Source organism: Gopherus evgoodei, chromosome 6 (assembly GCF_007399415.2).
Source record: "Gopherus evgoodei ecotype Sinaloan lineage chromosome 6, rGopEvg1_v1.p, whole genome shotgun sequence".
NCBI lineage: Eukaryota > Metazoa > Chordata > Testudines > Testudinidae > Gopherus > Gopherus evgoodei.
The window spans coordinates 105,162,245-105,180,881 of record NC_044327.1 but is presented as its reverse complement, the minus strand read 5'-3'; the positions used below and the strand labels follow the sequence as shown (position 1 = coordinate 105,180,881).

General features: G+C 40.0%; 1 protein-coding gene across 1 annotated transcript in view; it reads right to left on the bottom strand.

The window, feature by feature from the left end:
* Nucleotides 1–18,637, bottom strand: part of HCN1 (hyperpolarization activated cyclic nucleotide gated potassium channel 1) — a 302,768-nt gene that overhangs the window by 55,362 nt on the left and 228,769 nt on the right. Inside the window, exon 5 of the mRNA XM_030567585.1 lies at nucleotides 5,341–5,487. Coding sequence (XP_030423445.1) covers nucleotides 5,341–5,487 — 147 coding nt within the window. The remainder of the gene's footprint in view (nucleotides 1–5,340; nucleotides 5,488–18,637) is intronic.

Below are 18,637 nucleotides of genomic sequence, written 5' to 3'. Positions count from 1 at the left end.
ATGGCTTAGCTAAAATCTTTTTTTGCCCATCGAAATTATTTGTGTTGTGGTAGTGCCAGAGGCCTCAATTAGGATTAGGGTCCCATTGTGCTCAGATGAGAGAGTTCCTGCCCCAGAAACTTAATATCTAGGAAAATTATCAGTATTTCTGTCCTTCTAAGAATCAGAGACCTTTCCATTTGTCAATGACTGGGATGTGCATGGTCATGCCTAGTGGTTGGAGCAGCAGTCATGCCTAGTGGTTGGAGCAGGAGTAAATAGCCAGGAATCAGAGCCCAGGGTCTGAGCCAAGTTAATTGGAGTGAGGCAAGACAGGGGTAGGACTAGGTCTAAGGTGAGATGAGGGCTGGAACAAGACAGGAGCAAGGCTGAGTACAAGCAGGAACAGAAGCTATTGCAGCCATGGGTGAATGCTTTGAGCAGCATGCAAATTGCTGCTACTGCTGCGCTTAAGAGCTGGTCTGCTGACTCTTCCAGCCAATCAGGTGGTGTAGCCAATCAGGCAGTATGCTACAGGCCAGCTGCACTTGTTATGTTGCCTGGGACTGCATCTGCTGCAGGCCCTGATTCCTGGCACCATGTAAAAAGTAACAACCGATGCATTAAAGAAACTTTTTTCAGGGGGAAAAAAATGTTATTGGTAAAAGGTCATTTAAGTGACCCAGCTAAGCAAGTTTAAATCCTTCCATCTGTGTGTAACAAGCAGCTGCTAACAATCTTTTGACTAGCACAATTGGGTAGTGGTCCGTGACTTGTGCTCCTAGGCACTATGGTAATACAAATAATAATAAATAATACATGTTTGGCTCTCACTGATGCTGGGAGGATGATCAAAAAAGTCAGCTTGAAAAAAAAGATATACTTTTCCCTGCTGTGATTGACATTTCTAAGATCTTTAAACCTGAATCCAATCAAAAATATATTTTATTCTCACTTTACAAGCCCCTTTCAAGCAGTGATACAAAAGTAGAAGAATGGAACGTATGGTGAAGTCTGGTTCAGGTGGTTGGATCTGATGGCGGATCATTACTTACATTTTCATGGGAATCATGTAGCTAAAAGCTAAGATTTTTAAATCCTATTTTGTGATACATTCTATCTACCTTTTGTGTACAACCTTAACTCTACCACCTTGTGAATACAACTCTGTCTTTAATTACATGTTCATGTCCTACAAGGCAAATGCATCACTTTCCCAACTGTGAAGCACCTAAGGTACATCTGAGAGGAGTTTCTCATTGCACAACTTATAAAGTGTGCATTAAATCACTCTCAACCCTATTGCCACTTATAGAGTGGTTAGGAGCCCTTTCCTCTGCTGCAGGTGTCCCTGCCAATTCACAGCAATATCCATCACTTCATTTTTTATCTATACAGTTAAGTTAGCTACTCACACTTGTGCAGTGCATCCTTCCTTAACCGCACATTTTATTAAGTTAGTCAAAAAGTCTACTGTGATCAGTATACAATTTTCAGGGGTTCAGTTAAATGAAGATCAATTTCTCTATCGTACAAAGGAAAGGAATTTCTCTTCAGTGAGGATACTCACATCCCATAGTGATGGATGTATAGAACCTGAATAGAAGAGCATTCCATGAAAATTTCCACTTCTGACCTTTAACTCTTTTAGCCGTAGAACTATCTTGAAAAGTGATGGCAAAAGTTTTTTTATATAATGCAACACTTACATTTTTCATACTTTCCTCAGACTCAGAAATGATTGAGCTGAGTTTGTTCAAACTTGAAAAAAATGATCATTTTTGGAGCAAGGGAAACTTGGAAAATTTTAGCCTGAAACGTGAGAGTTTGAGAGACAGAAAACAAGGAGTTAGAATAGAAACCATCGTGCGACCTTTACTACAGCAGTTGCTGATGTTACTGCTATAATTATACTGTACTTGTTGTGATTTCTTTTGTTCTCCTTACCATATGTGAGGAAATCGTGTTTTTAGATGAATGCCTTCATAAGAGGCTACAATCATCTTGATAAATGTGCCCTGCTTAAATTATGAATGTTTGATTCTCATGCTGTGCTAAATTCAAGGTATAATAAAACAACATAAAATTCAGTAACATTTAATACATTCTGTAAATAATTAGACTTGAATATATTCAATCAGGTATTTGTTTTAACTACTATATGTATTTTGCCTTCTACTGTTGGTGACAGATGAAATGGGACATGTTCTTTAAGACCTAGAAGAATTGTACTCAGACTTCAACTGCAGAAGAACCAATTTATGGTTGAGTAGTCAAAGAACCATTAAAAACCCAAATACTTGGAGTACAAAAATGTCTGTAATGTAGTAATAGCTAATATATTCTTTGAAAGACCTAAAACAATCTGAACAATGTTTTTGGGGCTGAATAAGAAAGCTGCCACTAGAATGCTGTCACCAGTTTTGAGAAGCCTGCTTCTGTCAATGTCACTACCACCCACGTCTGTGTTCCTTTAGATTTCTAGCCTTTAATTCAATATTGACATTTTTCTGAGAACACCTGCTACATTTTCATTAGGACATTAATCTTTCAGGTGCACAATATAACTCCTGATGGAAGTACTCAGCTGAAATGATATTTTCCCCAATATACAATATGTAGAACAAAAGAAATCACAACATATATTGCAGAGGCTGTGACTCCCACAGTTAACATTTCATAACAGTTTCCACTCTTAGTCCATGTTTTTAGTTGCTCATAACTCTCACCTTTTCCATGCTTGGTCTTTCTCCAAAAGTTATTTTTCAAGCTTGAACAAGCTTGTTTTTGAGTATATGAGGAGTGAAAAATATAAGCTTGCTGCATTATAAATACATTTTTAACAGCTCTGCAGCTGAAAAGTCTTGTGGATAAAATTTATAATTTGGTAGGGAAATAGCCCTCATTGTGGAGAAATGCCTAAGCTCTTTCCAGACAAAAATAGTTTTCATTTGACTAGCTTATGACCCTTTGCAAGTTAAAAAATGATCACAAACAATAGATTTTTTTAACCAAAAGAAAGGCTGCATGCAACTCAAGAGTCATAGGTTTACTATCTCTGGTCTAGATCACCTTTTTTCTGGACTCTCTTGTTCCTTCATACTTTTATCTGGAACTTAGATGTCAAGGTGTTAGGAATCTTATATATTGATATGACTGAAGAGAAGAAAGGAAAAAAAATCCCCCTCTCGATCATGCACAGAGTAGAGTGTAGGTGTATTTTCACAGTGCATTTTGCTCTCACTTTCATGAACAGCACTTCAAATAACATGAAGAACCAGTGCAAAAAATCCAACAGAGTTTCAGATCTACAACATAGCAGATAAATTTGAATATGCTTGGGTACATTGTGAGTGATATATAATTATAACATATTATAAAACTTCAAACACAATAATGTACTTGTCATCCACAAAAAGTTATGGGGCCAAATTTTGCTCTCAGTCACCCAGTAACTTATGATTTCCATGGTATCATACCCGAGTAACTTTGGATTTACAGCGGTGTAACTTCGGACAGAATTTGGTCTATTGTAAGGTAAGGAAGTGGGTTCTGCCAACACCTACTATTTCTGTTGCTGACAGTAGTAAGCCACCAAGGAAAAATACATTTCAGATTTTAGGAATCCAATTAAACATGTGTGAATTGGGCACCACAATGAGAGCGGGAGAATCCATGTGATGCTACAAATAAGCAATTACATTAAAAAGTGATAACATAATGCTATTTGTGCATCTTGCTGAAACTTAACATGGTTTATAGTTGAAAGAATGGCTTGCAGCCATTTTGAGTTCTTGGAAATTGCACAAGATTTCGTAATGCATTCACACAACATGTGTGTGTTACTGCTAGTAGTTCAGAGATCTGACATTTATATCATACAGTACAGTACACCATACTTTACAGTACCAGTACACCATACTTTACAGTACCATACAGTACACATAAATTGCTGTGTTGGCAGTTGGAATACTATGGTAATGAGAGCCTGGAATTTCCATGAAAACTATTTTGGGAGTTTTGGGTAAACACTAGGAGCTGGTAATAATGCATAGCCTTTTCTCTAAAGATGTGCCAGATTTGAATTACCTACCTTCACTAGTGAAGAAAAACAAACTAATATTTTAATTAACTGTCTGTGAATCACCTTAATACCTATGCAAGAGAAAATGCTACACTGGCAGATGACAGACTAGGTTATTTCTGTGATTTATATGTCAGGAGAAAAATGTCAGGAGCAAACACCACAGCTGAGTCTTTTCATGGGCACTGGGGAAAAAATATTTTAAAAGATGAAGTGTCTTGTTTATTGCAAACCTTGCTAAACAAACCCCCTCACACATCTTTCCAAATTGTACAGCTGCCATGAGGTACTGTAGTGAGTTATGTTGAGTGATATACAGCATTATACCTCCCATGGTAGAATACTAAAAGGCACTTACCAGAACCCATGACAATTTCACAAATTGGTGGATTATCACAACAGGTGGTTCTCTCTCCCTTCCTTCCTTCTCATGTCTCTTCTTTTCTCTACTTTCCTCCCTTTCCCTTTTCATCTTCTGCTCTCTATCTTTCCTTCATCTTTCCCTTTTCTCTCTCTCCTGCTATCCTTCCCACTTCCTCCTCCTTAGAAGGTATCCTCTGTAAACTGCAGCCACTAGAGGGTATTAGGATCACATACACACACTTGAGTAGGTTGCCAGTGACTTACTATCCAGTATAGGATTACATGATGAAGGGACTCATCTATATAATTGTTAAATATATGGCTTTGTTAATACTAGTTAACCCTTTCTTTCCCTTCACTCAATATCCCCCTCCACAGAACTCCTTAATGCCTCCCACATGCAAAATAAAAACTAGCACAGGCTATTCTTCCAGAAAGTACTACTTCGTTTTGCCATTTTATTCTTTTTTGCAGTCACAGTGGGTTTGATTGTGCTTTTGTGCAGCACAGCTGCACTATCCTAAGAGGAGGCCCTTAGGTAGTGCGTCTGAATGAACAGAGAACTGGCTTCTATTCTCAGCTCTACCACTGGCCTTGAGTGTGGCTTTGGGTGAGTGACTTCAAAGCTCCATGCCTCAGTTTCCCAATTTGTAAAATGGGGATAATGATACTGACCTCTCCTGTAAAGCACTTTGAGATCTACTAATAAAAATGCTATGTAAGTTAATAAATAAATACATAATAATATAATACTATTAGCCAATAAACTGCTTCCCTCCTGCCCATTTTCCAAAGCAGTACAGATGGCCACAGAAATAGTTTTTTATTAGCATAGAATCTCCCAACACCAAGGAGGAAAAGTCTTTCCAAATCAAGCAGAACTATATTTGTTTGTTTGTTTCTTTTTGTCTTACCTCCCTAAGAGGATCATTGAGCTCATTGAGAATATTGTCCTCATCAAAGATCTTGCCTTGGTAACGGTGTTCGTAGTAATCGTGGATCTTTTGGCGCATGTCAGCGGGTAGCTTGTGAAATGACATGTATTGTTCCACTTGTTTGTACTAAAAAAAAATGGAAAATGAAGAAGAAAGTCAAAAAAAGATCAGTGCATCACTCTTTTACAGTCTAAAGCTATCTAAAGTGCCTGTAAAATGACACCTAAATAATGCAGTTGCTTAAAGAAAAGGAAAAGTAATGCTGAAAAGCTTCTATCTTACAAAGAAACACAATATCACCCCCATGGAAGACAGGTGACAGCACATTGATTGAAGTGATTCCAACACTGACATTGATATAATGTTATTTATAAAACATATGGGTTAACAAAGAACCTAGTATATTCAAAAAAGGCAAGTCAGAAAAAGAACAACTGAGCCATATGAAGAGTTGATAAATGTAAAAAACAATCATAAAACAATATAAATATCCTTATAAATGATCAGGTTAAACAAATCTGAATGAAACTGCTTAACAAATGAACATTCTACACAACACAGTGTAGCTATTTGGTGATTCATCTGTAATAAGGTTTGTTTTCAAAAGGTATTAAAACAAAGATCATTCTAAAGGAAGGTCATTGACACCAGATATAAGGTCAGATATCCAGATATAAGATATGAAGTAGTAGCATATATGCTGACATGGTGTCCGCTATTGCACCAGTTATGGAGATGGATAACTTTCCATTCATGATGTGTACACATGAACTATGATTTGTAAGGAATATGTATTTTATTAAGAAAAATGTTTTATATACCGTAAATGTGCACAATAACTTAAATAACTTAGAATGTTAAGGTTATACTGGTGGCAATGCAATCATTAAAATCAAAGAAATCATCAGTTAAGATATTAATATCCACACCATCCTCAAAGCCTTGGTATCCAAACATTACAAAACCCAAATGCACTCTCAGAATTCTCACACCTACACCAAACTCCCTTTACTTTCCAACCTCAACGAAAACATAGAACTCCTCCGATGAAGTGGGCTGTAGCCCACGAAAGCTTACGCTCAAATAAATTTGTTAGTCTCTAAGGTGTCACAAGTACTCCTGTTCTTTTTGCAGATACAGACTAACACAGTTGCTACTCTGAAACCACTAAATTGAGTCACCTTAATTTCCAACTCAGTAAGATAGCTTCATTTACCAACAAGTGTTATTGGAAAAAAAACTGTATATTGTGTTATTTCTACCTCTTTAATCCTGAGGTTTGAGTTAAAGATGTGCAATCTGAGGACTGGATGTGTTTAAATAAGTAAACATCAAAAAGGACTTTTGTGTGGAATGGGGTATGAATTTAGAGGAATGGAGGGTGGGACTTGGAACTGGAATGTATGATTGGAATTAGAGCCATGGAACTAAAAGATAAGTAACCTACCTTCCGTAATCAGAGCTTTTAAGATATGTGCCATCCCCATCTGTATTCTACTGTTGGGTATGCATGCACTCTATGTGTCGGAGACCAGAAGACTTGTGTTAGTAATTTCCATTGGTCTGTGCCCATGTTCTTCCTTTCCTAATGCTCTGAACCTCATGCTCTACTGTGCATAAATTCTACAATCTGAAGCAGAGGGGAAGGAGGATGGTTACTGGAATACAGACACAGAACACACAACTCAAAGAACTGCTGGTCCCTATGTGTATTCCTGTGTGGGTGACTGACAAGAAGCACTCAAGAAGGGGCTGGTCCCCAGCAGTATTGAATTCTCAACGTTTCTCAGCTGAAATCTGTCCATAGAGAGGTAAGCTCTGGTTCTGATTGAGTCTGGAATTGCTCCAATAAATTCTATGGGTTGTGTTGGAGCTAAAGTGGATTTTTCAATTTTCACATAAATTTGTAGCTAAAAGACTGTGCAGAGATGAGATTGATGCCACTACTTCCCAGCGAGATTTCCTTATAAGAAGCCAATGGACTAGGGATGGAAAGAATATCAAACTGTGGCACTGGATGTGTGCTGCCACAACTGAAAACACCTTTATAAATACTCTGGGCAATATTGCCAGGCAAAAGGAGGCACCCTATATTAACTATGATTCTCATCTATCATGAACCTCAGGAACCTCCTGCGGGAGGGAAGGATATGAAAATAGGCATCCTTCATGTTGAGAGCCACGAATCGTTAGTTTATATTTATGGATATCATAGTCAATACCAGGGTAACCATCCTGAATCTTACTCTTTGGTTAAAGACATTGGGCGCCAGAGTCTAAGATGGGTCTCCATCCTTCTTTTTCTTGGAGATCAGCAAGTATTTGGAATAAAATCCCTTTTCCCAATGCCGACGGTGGTAACAGCTCTATGACCCCTATTGGAGTAACGAGAACACTTCTTGCAAGAATACCTCTTGTGAGAGTGGGCCACTGAACAGGGAAGAGGGTTTTGAAGGAGGAGGGGAGAGGAACTCTCACCTGGGTTGGTTCTTAGCTCTCAAAGTTCCTGTCAAAAGTATTTATTGACAGGTGATTGCAGTTGGAAAGAGGAGAAAGGAGTTTTTTGCACTGCACCCTCTGTTGATTTCATGGCAGTGCATATGTTCTATGGTGATAGAAGTGCTGTGATATTGTCTAGGCATATAGGTTGTCTGATGTACGACTTCTTGAATGCTGCTTCTATATACTTAGGGAACAGAGGATTAGCCTTGAGTTCCTTAATGAGTGCAATGACTCACCAGTGTTCTATCTAAACAAGTTGTTGCCCTCAAAGGCAAATCCTCCACAGCAAACTTCCCTGGGAAAACCCAAGGAATTAAGGCAGGATTCCCAGTGCATCTCGATGGCAGTTTCCATCAATATAGAGGCTGCATCTACAGTTGTTTGAAAAGAAGACCTGAATACCAGCCTACTTTCTTCAAACTGAGCTCCAACTTACGAGGGCCTGGTGGACCCCAGGAAATTCTGGATGCTCTATCAGGGCTGATATCTCTGAGTGGAGGTGATAATAGTCCTTCTCCCATAACGGAATCACCCAGTGAAGGGAATGTTGGCTCCAGAAGTGGTTCATCAAAACTTCTGATGAAGAAATACCCCAACTTATGGAGGAGATGCAAGATCAATTTCTCTCACAACATACAACCAATGGTGCCAGGAACTCTCTTGTAAGCACCAGGTCAGATAGTAGGGGCGATTCCAAATCCAGCAGGAGGGTGTTATTCTTCAAAGTGGTGTATTTGTCATCCACCAGCAGGGCTTGTAAACCTTTGGTGCCAGCGTGGAAGTATGTTTCAGTGCCGACGATATATGGAGTGCTTCTATATCCTTAGCGGGTATTAGAGTTTGTACTGGTCCTAGGTACATGCTTCTTTTTACTTGATCCCAGTGCGGAGGGGCTCTTAGTCTTCAAAATCTGTGAGTCAAGACCATGATCCTTTTGGTCTTTTAGCTTCCTGAACCAGATGTGTCATAAAATTTTTCCCAGATCTGGACCTTAGCGTCCAAAATATGGGTGTTAGCATGAAAACCTCCAAGCTTAGTTACCAGCTTGGACCTGGTAAAGCTGCCACCAGCCAGGAATCTATACAGTGCCTGGCGCACTGTGGTCTCCCCAAAACCTTCCCTGGAGACCCCAGACTCCTTGAGTCTCACAACAAAGGGGAATAAACCATTTCCCTTCCCCCCTCCGGGTGTTCCCTCCCTGGGTTCCTGGAGAGATATACAGAAGCAAGCTCCGTGAATCTAAACAGAGGGACTCCACTCTCCCTGTTTCCAGTCCTGGAAACACAAGTACTTCCCCCCTCACCCAGAGGGTATGCAAAGTCAGGCTTAGTAAATCTAACACAAAGAGATTTTCCCCCTGACTTCTTCCTCCCACCAATTCCCTGGTGAGCTGCAGACTCAATTCCCTGGAGTCCCCACTAAAGAAAAACTCCAACAGCTCTTAAAAAGAAAGCTTTATATAAAAAGAAAGAAAAAATACATAAAAATGGTCTCTCTGTATTAAGGTGACAAATACAGGGTCAATTGCTTAAAAGAAAAATGAATAAACAGCCTTATTCAAAATAATACAATTAAAACATTCCAGCAACTACACACATGTAAATACAAAAGAAAACAATATAAACCTTATTGTCTTACTATTTTTGTACTTACAACTTGGAAATAGAAGATTAGAAAGCCAGGAGACAGAAAGATCACTCTCAGAGCCGAGAGGGTCAGACACAAGACAAAGAACAAAGAACTCACACCCAAAACTTCCCTCCACCCAGATTTGAAAAAGTCTTGTTTCCTGATTGGTCCTCTGGTCAGGTGTTTCAGGTTACTCCTTTCCAGGTGAAAGAGACATTAACCCTTAGCTATCTGTTTATGACAAGATGGGAAGAATCACTTGACCTCGAGGGTGTAGGGGAATCAGCCCCTCTCTTTGAAGTGGATCTGCAGGGAGATTTTTCTCTAGGCTTTAGAGAAGGTTTCTTATTCTTGTCTTGATCTTAAGATGAGGAGTCTTATAAGATGGGCAGACTCCCTGTACTTCAGGCAGAGGCATTGAGAAGTGTGCCACCAGTACTACCAGAAGCTTAGTTCCAACTGAAGCCTCATAGAATGCTCCATAAGGTGTTTTCTAAATCTGAACTCTGGTGTTTGTTGGGCTCGTGGCAGAAAGGAGTGCTAGATATTGCACTTGGCAGCAATATGGGCTTCTGCAAGATAATAGAGGCACCTCTGGTCAACATCACTAACTGGAAGGAATGAGGCCAGGAGATTCTGTTTCTGAAGCCTGGAATCCTGGGCATAATTGGTGTCCCATACCAGGAAGAATCGGTCCAACGTGGATGTTGGCCAATTACTCAGTAACTTGGCTAACACACTTAACTAATAACTAATTACATTTTTCTATCTACAATAGTTTATAGTATATACTATTTACAGGTTCAATATTGAAGGAACAGCTCGTGGACACTGGAGGTTTCCATCTTAGATCATACAGTAGTAAGACGAAACCAGAGAGCCTGTCAGTCAACATCACACCTTATGCCCTTGGTTCAGAACATAAGGAAAGGAAGACCACAGGCATGGACAATGGATGCTACTGGAAAAAATCCTCTAGTCTCATATGCCAGGAGCACATGCGTATCCAACAGCAGAGTACATTTAGGAGCCAGCACTCAAAGAAGAACTAGGAAGCAGGTCTAGAGATTGGAACAGGCATAGGACCCAAGCGTCAGAGGGACTCATATTCCCCCTTCTCAATATATCTTGCCTCCTGAGGTCTCTAGACCTTCTGCCCTGTCTGCTTCCTTGATTCCAATACTATAGACTTGCCAGCCCCTCACTCAACCCCTCGTGGATATACCTTACAGAAGAGGAAGTCCCAATCCAACAGACCTTGTAAAATGTGTGAATAGGACATAGCATACGAGGTTCACCAGATGGAAAAGTTGCCATGATTGCAGAGCAACAAGCTTCACCAGTCAAGTGATTTTGCGTGCATGTCCCCCGTTCACCTTGCCCCCTCCATACCTCCAGCTTGTGGGCACTGAGTCATGGTGGGAGGGATCAGGAGACGAGGAAGCTCACAGGTTAAAAGGAGGGTGGAAACTACCTAGAACATTGCTTTCTTTATTCTGAGAGTCCATATTAATTTTTTTCTTCCTGTGTATTTTCAAGCTTAATTAGGTGATCTGAATTCTGCTTTAAATGAATAACTCAACACGGTCTTCATTGTGATGTCTATGGCATTTCCAACTATGGTAGCACTACAATGCAATTAGAGGTACATATATCTTACATGTCCTTTCAATTAAAAATGGTACAAACCTTGCCCTGCATGTGCAACTTCTACAGCTGAAGCATACAAATCCATTAGAATCAGTTTTCACTTTGCGAAAGGTTACAGGATTTGATGGGTCTACGCATGCGGTGTTCTCTCCCTGTATGAGGTGGTGACTAGCTTTGTGAGGGGTTAACAGCTCAGCAGCATTCAGAGGATACATTAGTCTCGGTTATCCTCTCTCTCTGCACTTCCATTCTGCAACCTTGGGGAAGGATTCCTCTCCCTTTTACTCCAAAGAAATACTCAAGGACCCGTCTGAGAGACTCAGGCTGTGTGCTCATGGTTGGTTTGCCCCATAGTAAGTGGAGCTGTAGTATTCTGTTCTGTCTGTAGCCACTTGAGATCAGTTACCCATTAAAAATATTCAAATAGAGTTATCCTACAAATCAATTACAATTTATCTGCATACTAAAATTTTCAAATGCTATATTTGAGTAATGCTAATAAAAAATGAAATCTCAACATTTTGCACTAGTTAAAAATGTATGCTAGTTTGAGATACATAGAATAGAGATTCACAGAAGACTTTCCTACACAAACAGCCTTGAAGAAGAGAACATTGATAACTAACAGCAATTTGCTTTGCCATTAATGTACACTACTCACTTTCATTAGTGCAGTTATTTGTGTTTCAGTGGGAATTTTCTCTACTTTCTACTTGATTCTGTGCTTAGTACATGAACATTTTACTGAGATAGAAATTGTAAAACTAATAATATTTCCAAGTTATATAGTACTTGTTTACCAGTGGGCGTCAAAGTACTTTTACAACATTAACTAATAAGCCTCACAATACCCCACATGAAGTAGGTATTATTAACCTTCATTCACAAAATGGTAATCTGAGGCACAAATAAATTAATTAGCTTGCCTCAGGTCTTTCAGTGAGACAGTGAGAGAGTTAGAAATAAAAATATGAGTTCAGACTCCGAGTTTCCCCCACTAACCACTAGAAAACACTGCTTCCTTTGTGATGTTAGACATAAAGTATTATGAATAGAAACTGTCTAATATCAAATGCACTTAAAAGTGTTGCCAACTCTTGCAGTTTATCATGAGTCTCATGATATTACGTGTGTTTCTTAAAGTCCTACCTTATGGTGATTTTCTGACATTCTTAGCCTTCATTTTTTAAAAACTAGTAAGTTTCTAGCTCTCATGGTATGGAGAACAGCTTTAATGATTGAATCATAAAAGCTCAAAAGGCAGAAGGCAAGTAAAAAGAACCCAAGATTTATTTATTTTTAAGATTCTCCTGATTTAAGCCAATTTTGTGATTTTTGGAGGCCTGATTCATAATATTTGAATGCTTAGGTTGTCACTGCTAGATATTGGCAGTTTGACTTCAGTTCACATATTGCTAGGAGACATCACGTTCTGACCCAGAGAAAATGTGTGAAAAGGGGTTAGAAAGGGAGTAGAGGGGGGAAAAAACAGCAAAAAATGAATACAGACTCTATGTGCTGTACAGTAGGCCACACAGTTGTGCCAGCCTAGATTGGTAGAAAGGTTCTTTTGATTCTAATTAATAGCACAGCTGTCTCTTTCTCTACAAAACCATGTTTCTGGAATTGTTGTTCAGCTTAATTAGTATTATTTTAAAATATTTGTTCTCATTTATTATTAAGACTGTATGCAGCTACTGCACAGCCAATTGGAATAGCCTCAGGGAAAGGAATCATTCAGTTAAATTACAGGAGAAAAGATTAATAAAATCCCATTAGTTTTGCACACCCAAAACTAGTTTGAGAAATGTTCAAACCCACTAGGCTTCCCAAGGTTTGCTCATCTCTAAGTGCGAGTTGGTGACTAGTAAGAGATGAATCTCCAGTGGATGGAGTATCACTTTAAAAATCATTGATTAATCTGATTTTACTCTCCAGTCTCAAAGAGCCTCGTTCAACTCCCAACATCTCCTCCCTGATGACCAACTGGCCCCTTCCAGAACTTATAAACATTCTAGTATGCTAAAGAAGTAAGGGAAAGGAAAATGGGGTATGCTCTGCCTGCTTGGCTCTGGTTAGCTACTTTAATCACACCTTGTATATTTTAAAGCCTTTTGGCCAGAGGACCTCAGAATGCAGTGATATCCTCTACTTTTGATCCCGAGAAGTGAAGAGCCAGGCCAGCCTGTGCTGATAGACAGATGAAAGGACAAAAGCTACTTATCACAAATCTTTGAAGCTAGAACAATATTCAGTTTGTTTTGGTGAAAAATTTCAGATAAAATTCAGGTGTGTCTTACTGCAGTGGCTCTCAATCTTTCCAGACTACTCTATCCCTTTCAGGAGTCTGATTTGTCTTGCATACCCCCAAGTTAAAAGATATTCACTTACAAAATCAGACATAAAAATACAAAAGTGTTAGCACACTATTACTGAAAAATTGCTTACTTTCTCATTTTTATCATATAATTATAAAACAAATCAATTTTGTACTACATTTCAGTGTATAGTATATAGAGCAGTATAAAGAAGTCATATGAAATATACTGACTTCACTAGTACTTTTTATGTAGCCTATTGTAAAACTAGGCAAATATCTAGATGAGCTGATGTACCCCTTGGAAGACTGTTGTGTACTCCAGAGGTAGACGTACCCCTGGTTGAGAACCACTGTTTTATTGCACACAAACTGGTTGTTCTGTCCTCAATTATTACTTCCATGCATGGAGTAGTTAGGGAAGAAGATGGATGTCCTGTACATTTGTCCAGGCGCATAAATGTGAGAGGAAGAGAAGGCAGGTTTGTGAAAGAGAGCAACATAGGAGCATAGGAATTGCCACATCAGATGAAACCAGTGGTCCAGCTAGTGCAGTATCCTCTTTCTAACAATGATAAACATCCAGTGCTTCTTACAGGATGCTGTAAGAAAACTCATAATGGATTGTTGTAAATCAAGTGCATATGTGTGTTTGTTTTTTGTTTTGTTGATTTTCAAAACAGCTTGCCTCTCATTCCTGTGTCTCGAAGCCTGCTGGCCTCTCTTGAAAATCTGACAACTTATTAGGTACCTACATGAGAACTGTTGGATGCTGACATTTTGGAAAATCTGGCCCTTAGCACTCCATCCTGCAAGATGCTCAGCACTCTTGCCCCAGTCCACCAAAGTACACATAAAGATATGCTTAACCTGAAGAACACGCATTGCAGACAATGGAACTACTCACATACTTTGTTAAGTACATGCTTTATTGCTTTGCTGGATCACAGTTCGAGCACTAAGCACCTTCCAGGATTGACTTGTAAAGGCTAGATTTTCCAAAATGTCAGCACCTAACAGGTATCTAATAAGTGGTCAGATTTTCAAGAGATTCCAGCTCCCCATTACTGAGAAATTAATGAAAAATGAGATGTTTTGAAAATGCAGCCTGAATTATGCACTTAGTGAAAATGAGGGCTAGATTTTCAATACTCACTAAGGCTTCCTCTAAAACTGTCCCTATGAAAACCATAAAATCATCATTAAAGTTGTATTATCTTAATTATCTTTCTAGTTTAAAAAATGCGATCCTGCTCCCTGAAATAAATTAAAATAATAAATAATAAATGCTAATGACACACACATTTTTCAGATGCCATATAATAAGTTTATGTAAAATAAATCATATGTTGAAAGGGAAAGAAAACAGAGTTATGATTAAAAAGGGGCAGAGAGAAAAATCAACAAAGTAAAAAAAAATGGTGCAAAATATACTTATATTTTATAGGACAGTTTCCAATTTTGAAGTCAAAGCCTTTTATAAAAAGAATAGTTTATACAGATATTTAGAAAAAAATAAAACTCTGTCTATAATTGCCATGAGGGAAAAAAACAAACAAACAAAAAAAACCCACTTAAATCATTTGTAAAACCCCTCAATGGAATAAAGCAGTTTAGGTCCCTAGAACAGTTATGGGCCAAATCCAGCAGTGCTCTAACATAGCCTGAAATCTGCACGCTACAAGAACAGTAAGAACCTATAACACCACTACACCATGCAGGAGATCATTACAATGGGTATATGCAACACAGCAGGAAGGAAGGCAATTTGAGAATCAAAAAGATACTGAAACTGTCACCTTGCACTACAATTCAACAAATTGGGGGCAGAATGCAGCAACAGTGACAATCACATCAGCTGGGCTTTAAGCTTGCATAACACCATAGAGCTTCACATTCTAGAAGCCCAATAAACTACAAGTCTAATTTAAGCTCTTTTCTTTAAATTTAAGTTTTTCTCTCTTTCCATTTGTAGTAGAGGAAAAACTTAGAAAATATAAACCGAAGAGGATTGAAAGTTCAATACAGTGGTGTTTTGTGTGAGTTATTTATCTTCCCCCTATAATTGACAAATGCTGACCTTTGATATTGGTTGAGCTCACAGCCTTGGGTCTTTCAGTGTCTTGGAAGAACTGAGATTGATTCATAACTGGAAGACAGTGTCTGAAAATCTGGCCCTTAAAAGAAGTTTAAAAAATTGCAGTTCTCTTTTAAGCATATATTGGAGATCTGGATTTATGTGCTCTTCTGGGATTGTACAATGTAACTTTAAAATAGGAGGACTGTGCTTCAATTTCTTGTGTTTAATATTAAAATAGAAAGAAAAAATGTAGAAAGATCACACTCCTTTGGGAATATTTATATGTGTTCTCTTGTACTACATCAAGAACATTGGCAGTTATGAATTATATATGTGATAACAAAAATATCTGATAAGCCTCTTATCCATTATATAATGAGTGTTGATCATGTCAATACGTCCAGAACCAGCATCAATGAGTATTTGTGTATTAAAAATATATATAATCTATCTAGAGTACTACACATGTATATCCTAAATAATAAATAATCCAGCGGAGAAAAACCTACTATGCAACTGCACTATGTAAATAATGGCATTGCATCCTCAGGGATCACTTTAAAATTCAATAATTTGTCCTTGTAATTATGTTTTTTTTTAGAAACCAAAAGGATTTAATACAACTTATAGGGACTAAATGGATTTAAAACAAATTTGGTGATAGAACAAAGAAAACATGGGAAATGGTGAGCATTCTCAAGGCCTTTATGTTTCAATTATCAGCTGCAAGTAGCTTCTATTTTCATGTTCCATAAAAAAGCCGCTTACACTGGAATTGTAGACAACTCTTTTAACCATAGAGGTGCAGTAATTGGGTTCATCTCAGGATTTCAGTAAGCTAATCACAGTTAGTTTGGTAAAGCTCAATTGAATGAGGACTGCTAGGATCCACAGAACTACTTAGATAAGTGCAGATTTATTTTTAATAAAACAGGACAAATAAAGCCCTTTCTCCTTTTGCCTAATCTTCCCAGTGTTGTAACCTAGCCTGAGATGATTGTGCTGAACTGCATCTCAACTTGCAATCTTGTCTGATATTTCTATAACAATCTTGTCTTGTCTTGAATGGGCTATGACAAAAATGTTAAATAAAAAAAACCATTCTAAAATATTTTCAGATTCTGTTTTTTACCATTCTGAGTAGCACATGACATACATCTGTAATGTATTTTTATAAGCACATTATACTGACTGTAATACTTATTTTTAACAACTTTCTGATATTAATATTAGACCTTGTGAAAGGTCTCTGGTTTGACACCCAGGACACTGAAGTCCTCTCTTTGCCCATAGAACAAATACGACATGAAGTCAATACAACTCTCTTCCCTGTGGTAAAATGCCATGAGTCTCAGTTTTTTCGCTGGAGAACCATGGAGTTCAGTCTCTATGTTCATGAAGTGCTTGACAGTAGTGTTAGTCAAAAATCAGAATTTCCATCCCATAGAAAATTTCAATATTACAACATTTGTTTTTATCCTGAATTGGGACAAAACGTTGAAATATAAAATTTTTCATACAGTGGGAAATTCAGAAAAAAATGATTTAGAAATGGCTAAACATTTCATTTTGGCTCACTTTGACTTTGAAGTTTCTGCCTGAGCTGCTGCAGTACCTCACAGGAGTTATTTTTTTGTTGCTCCATGGTCCCATTCTCCCCTATGGGAGACTACAGCTTGACCACATCTTCAAAGATGCACCACAGCAGTTCAATCGGAGGGCAGACTGTGATGCATCATAGGAGATGTCATCTTTCCAGGGAGCCTAGCACAGAGAGAATGGAGGCATGGGCATTTGAACTTCAGCTCCCATGAAGTATTGTGGCAGCTCAAGCAGGGCCGGATTTAGGAAGTGTGGGGCCCAATTCGAACATTTTCGGCGCGGCCCTGGCAGGGATGACTTAAAAAAAAAAGTGGAAAAAAACCCCTTTCATTTCTTTCATGTATTATTTACTTTCCATAACTATATGAATAATAAAATTATATATTATATACATTGCATCATATATGCTGTTGATTGGCTATTAATGACCGCCGTTTCACATGTGTGAGTCCCCACCACTCCCTGGGGGTGTGCACATGTGTTGGTCCCAGCTTCTCTGCCCCCCTCATTGAAGCAGGTGTGCAGGGTTACTGCCCTGGAAACTGCAGGGCAGCAGTGGACATGGGCCTGGCTGGAGGCAGGGCAGGGGCTGACTGGAGGTAGGGTCTGGCTGTAGGCAGGGCAAGGGGTGTGGGGCTGGTTGGAGACAGGGGGTGTGGGGTGGGCTGGCTTCAGGCAGGGCCACAGGGGGGTGCAGCAGGGGTTTGCAGGGCTGGAGACAGGAGTGTGGGACTGGCTGGCTTCAGGCAGTGGGGTGCAGCAGGGGTTGACTGGAGACAGGGCAGGGGGTGCGGGCTGGGCAGGGGGTGCAGGGCTGGTGTGGGCAGCAGTGTGTGTGGGGCTGGCTGGCTTTGGGCAGGGCTTCAGGGGTGTGTGCCAGGGGTTGGCTGGAGACAGGACGGGGTTTGGCAGGGGCTGGCTGTGGGCACAGGGTGCAGAGTTGACTGCAGGCAGGGGGGGCCGGACTGGTGTGGGCAGGTCAGGGGGTGCAGCAGAGGCAGCTGGAACCCCAGCCCTTTAAGTAGCCCCCAAACCCCCTTCTACCCCGCCCCGGACCTTTTAAATAGCTGCGGGAGCGCTGGGGAATGCATGGGGGAGGCGGGGCTCCGGCGGCTATTTAAAGGACCGGGGTGGCAGAGGCAGCTGGAGCCCCGGGCCCTTTAAATAGCCCCCGGAGCCCCTCACTGCCCCAGGGCTCCGCGGGCTATTTAAAGGGCCCAGAGCTCCAGCCGGGGTCGCGGGGCTTGCCGCGCTCTGGCCGGAGCTCCAGACGGGAGAGCCGGGCTTGCCGCGCTTGCTGCACTCCGGCTGGAGCGTGGCAAACCCCGCGGTCTCGCTCTCCCGGCCGGAGAGCGGCAAAGCCCCGCCGCCCTGCTCTCCCGGCTGGAGCCGTGGCCGGAGAGCGGCAAAGCCCTGCCGCCCTGCTCTCCCGGCCGGAGTGCGGTAAAGCCCCGCCGCCCTCCTCTCCCGGACACAGTGTAATATTGAACTGATCC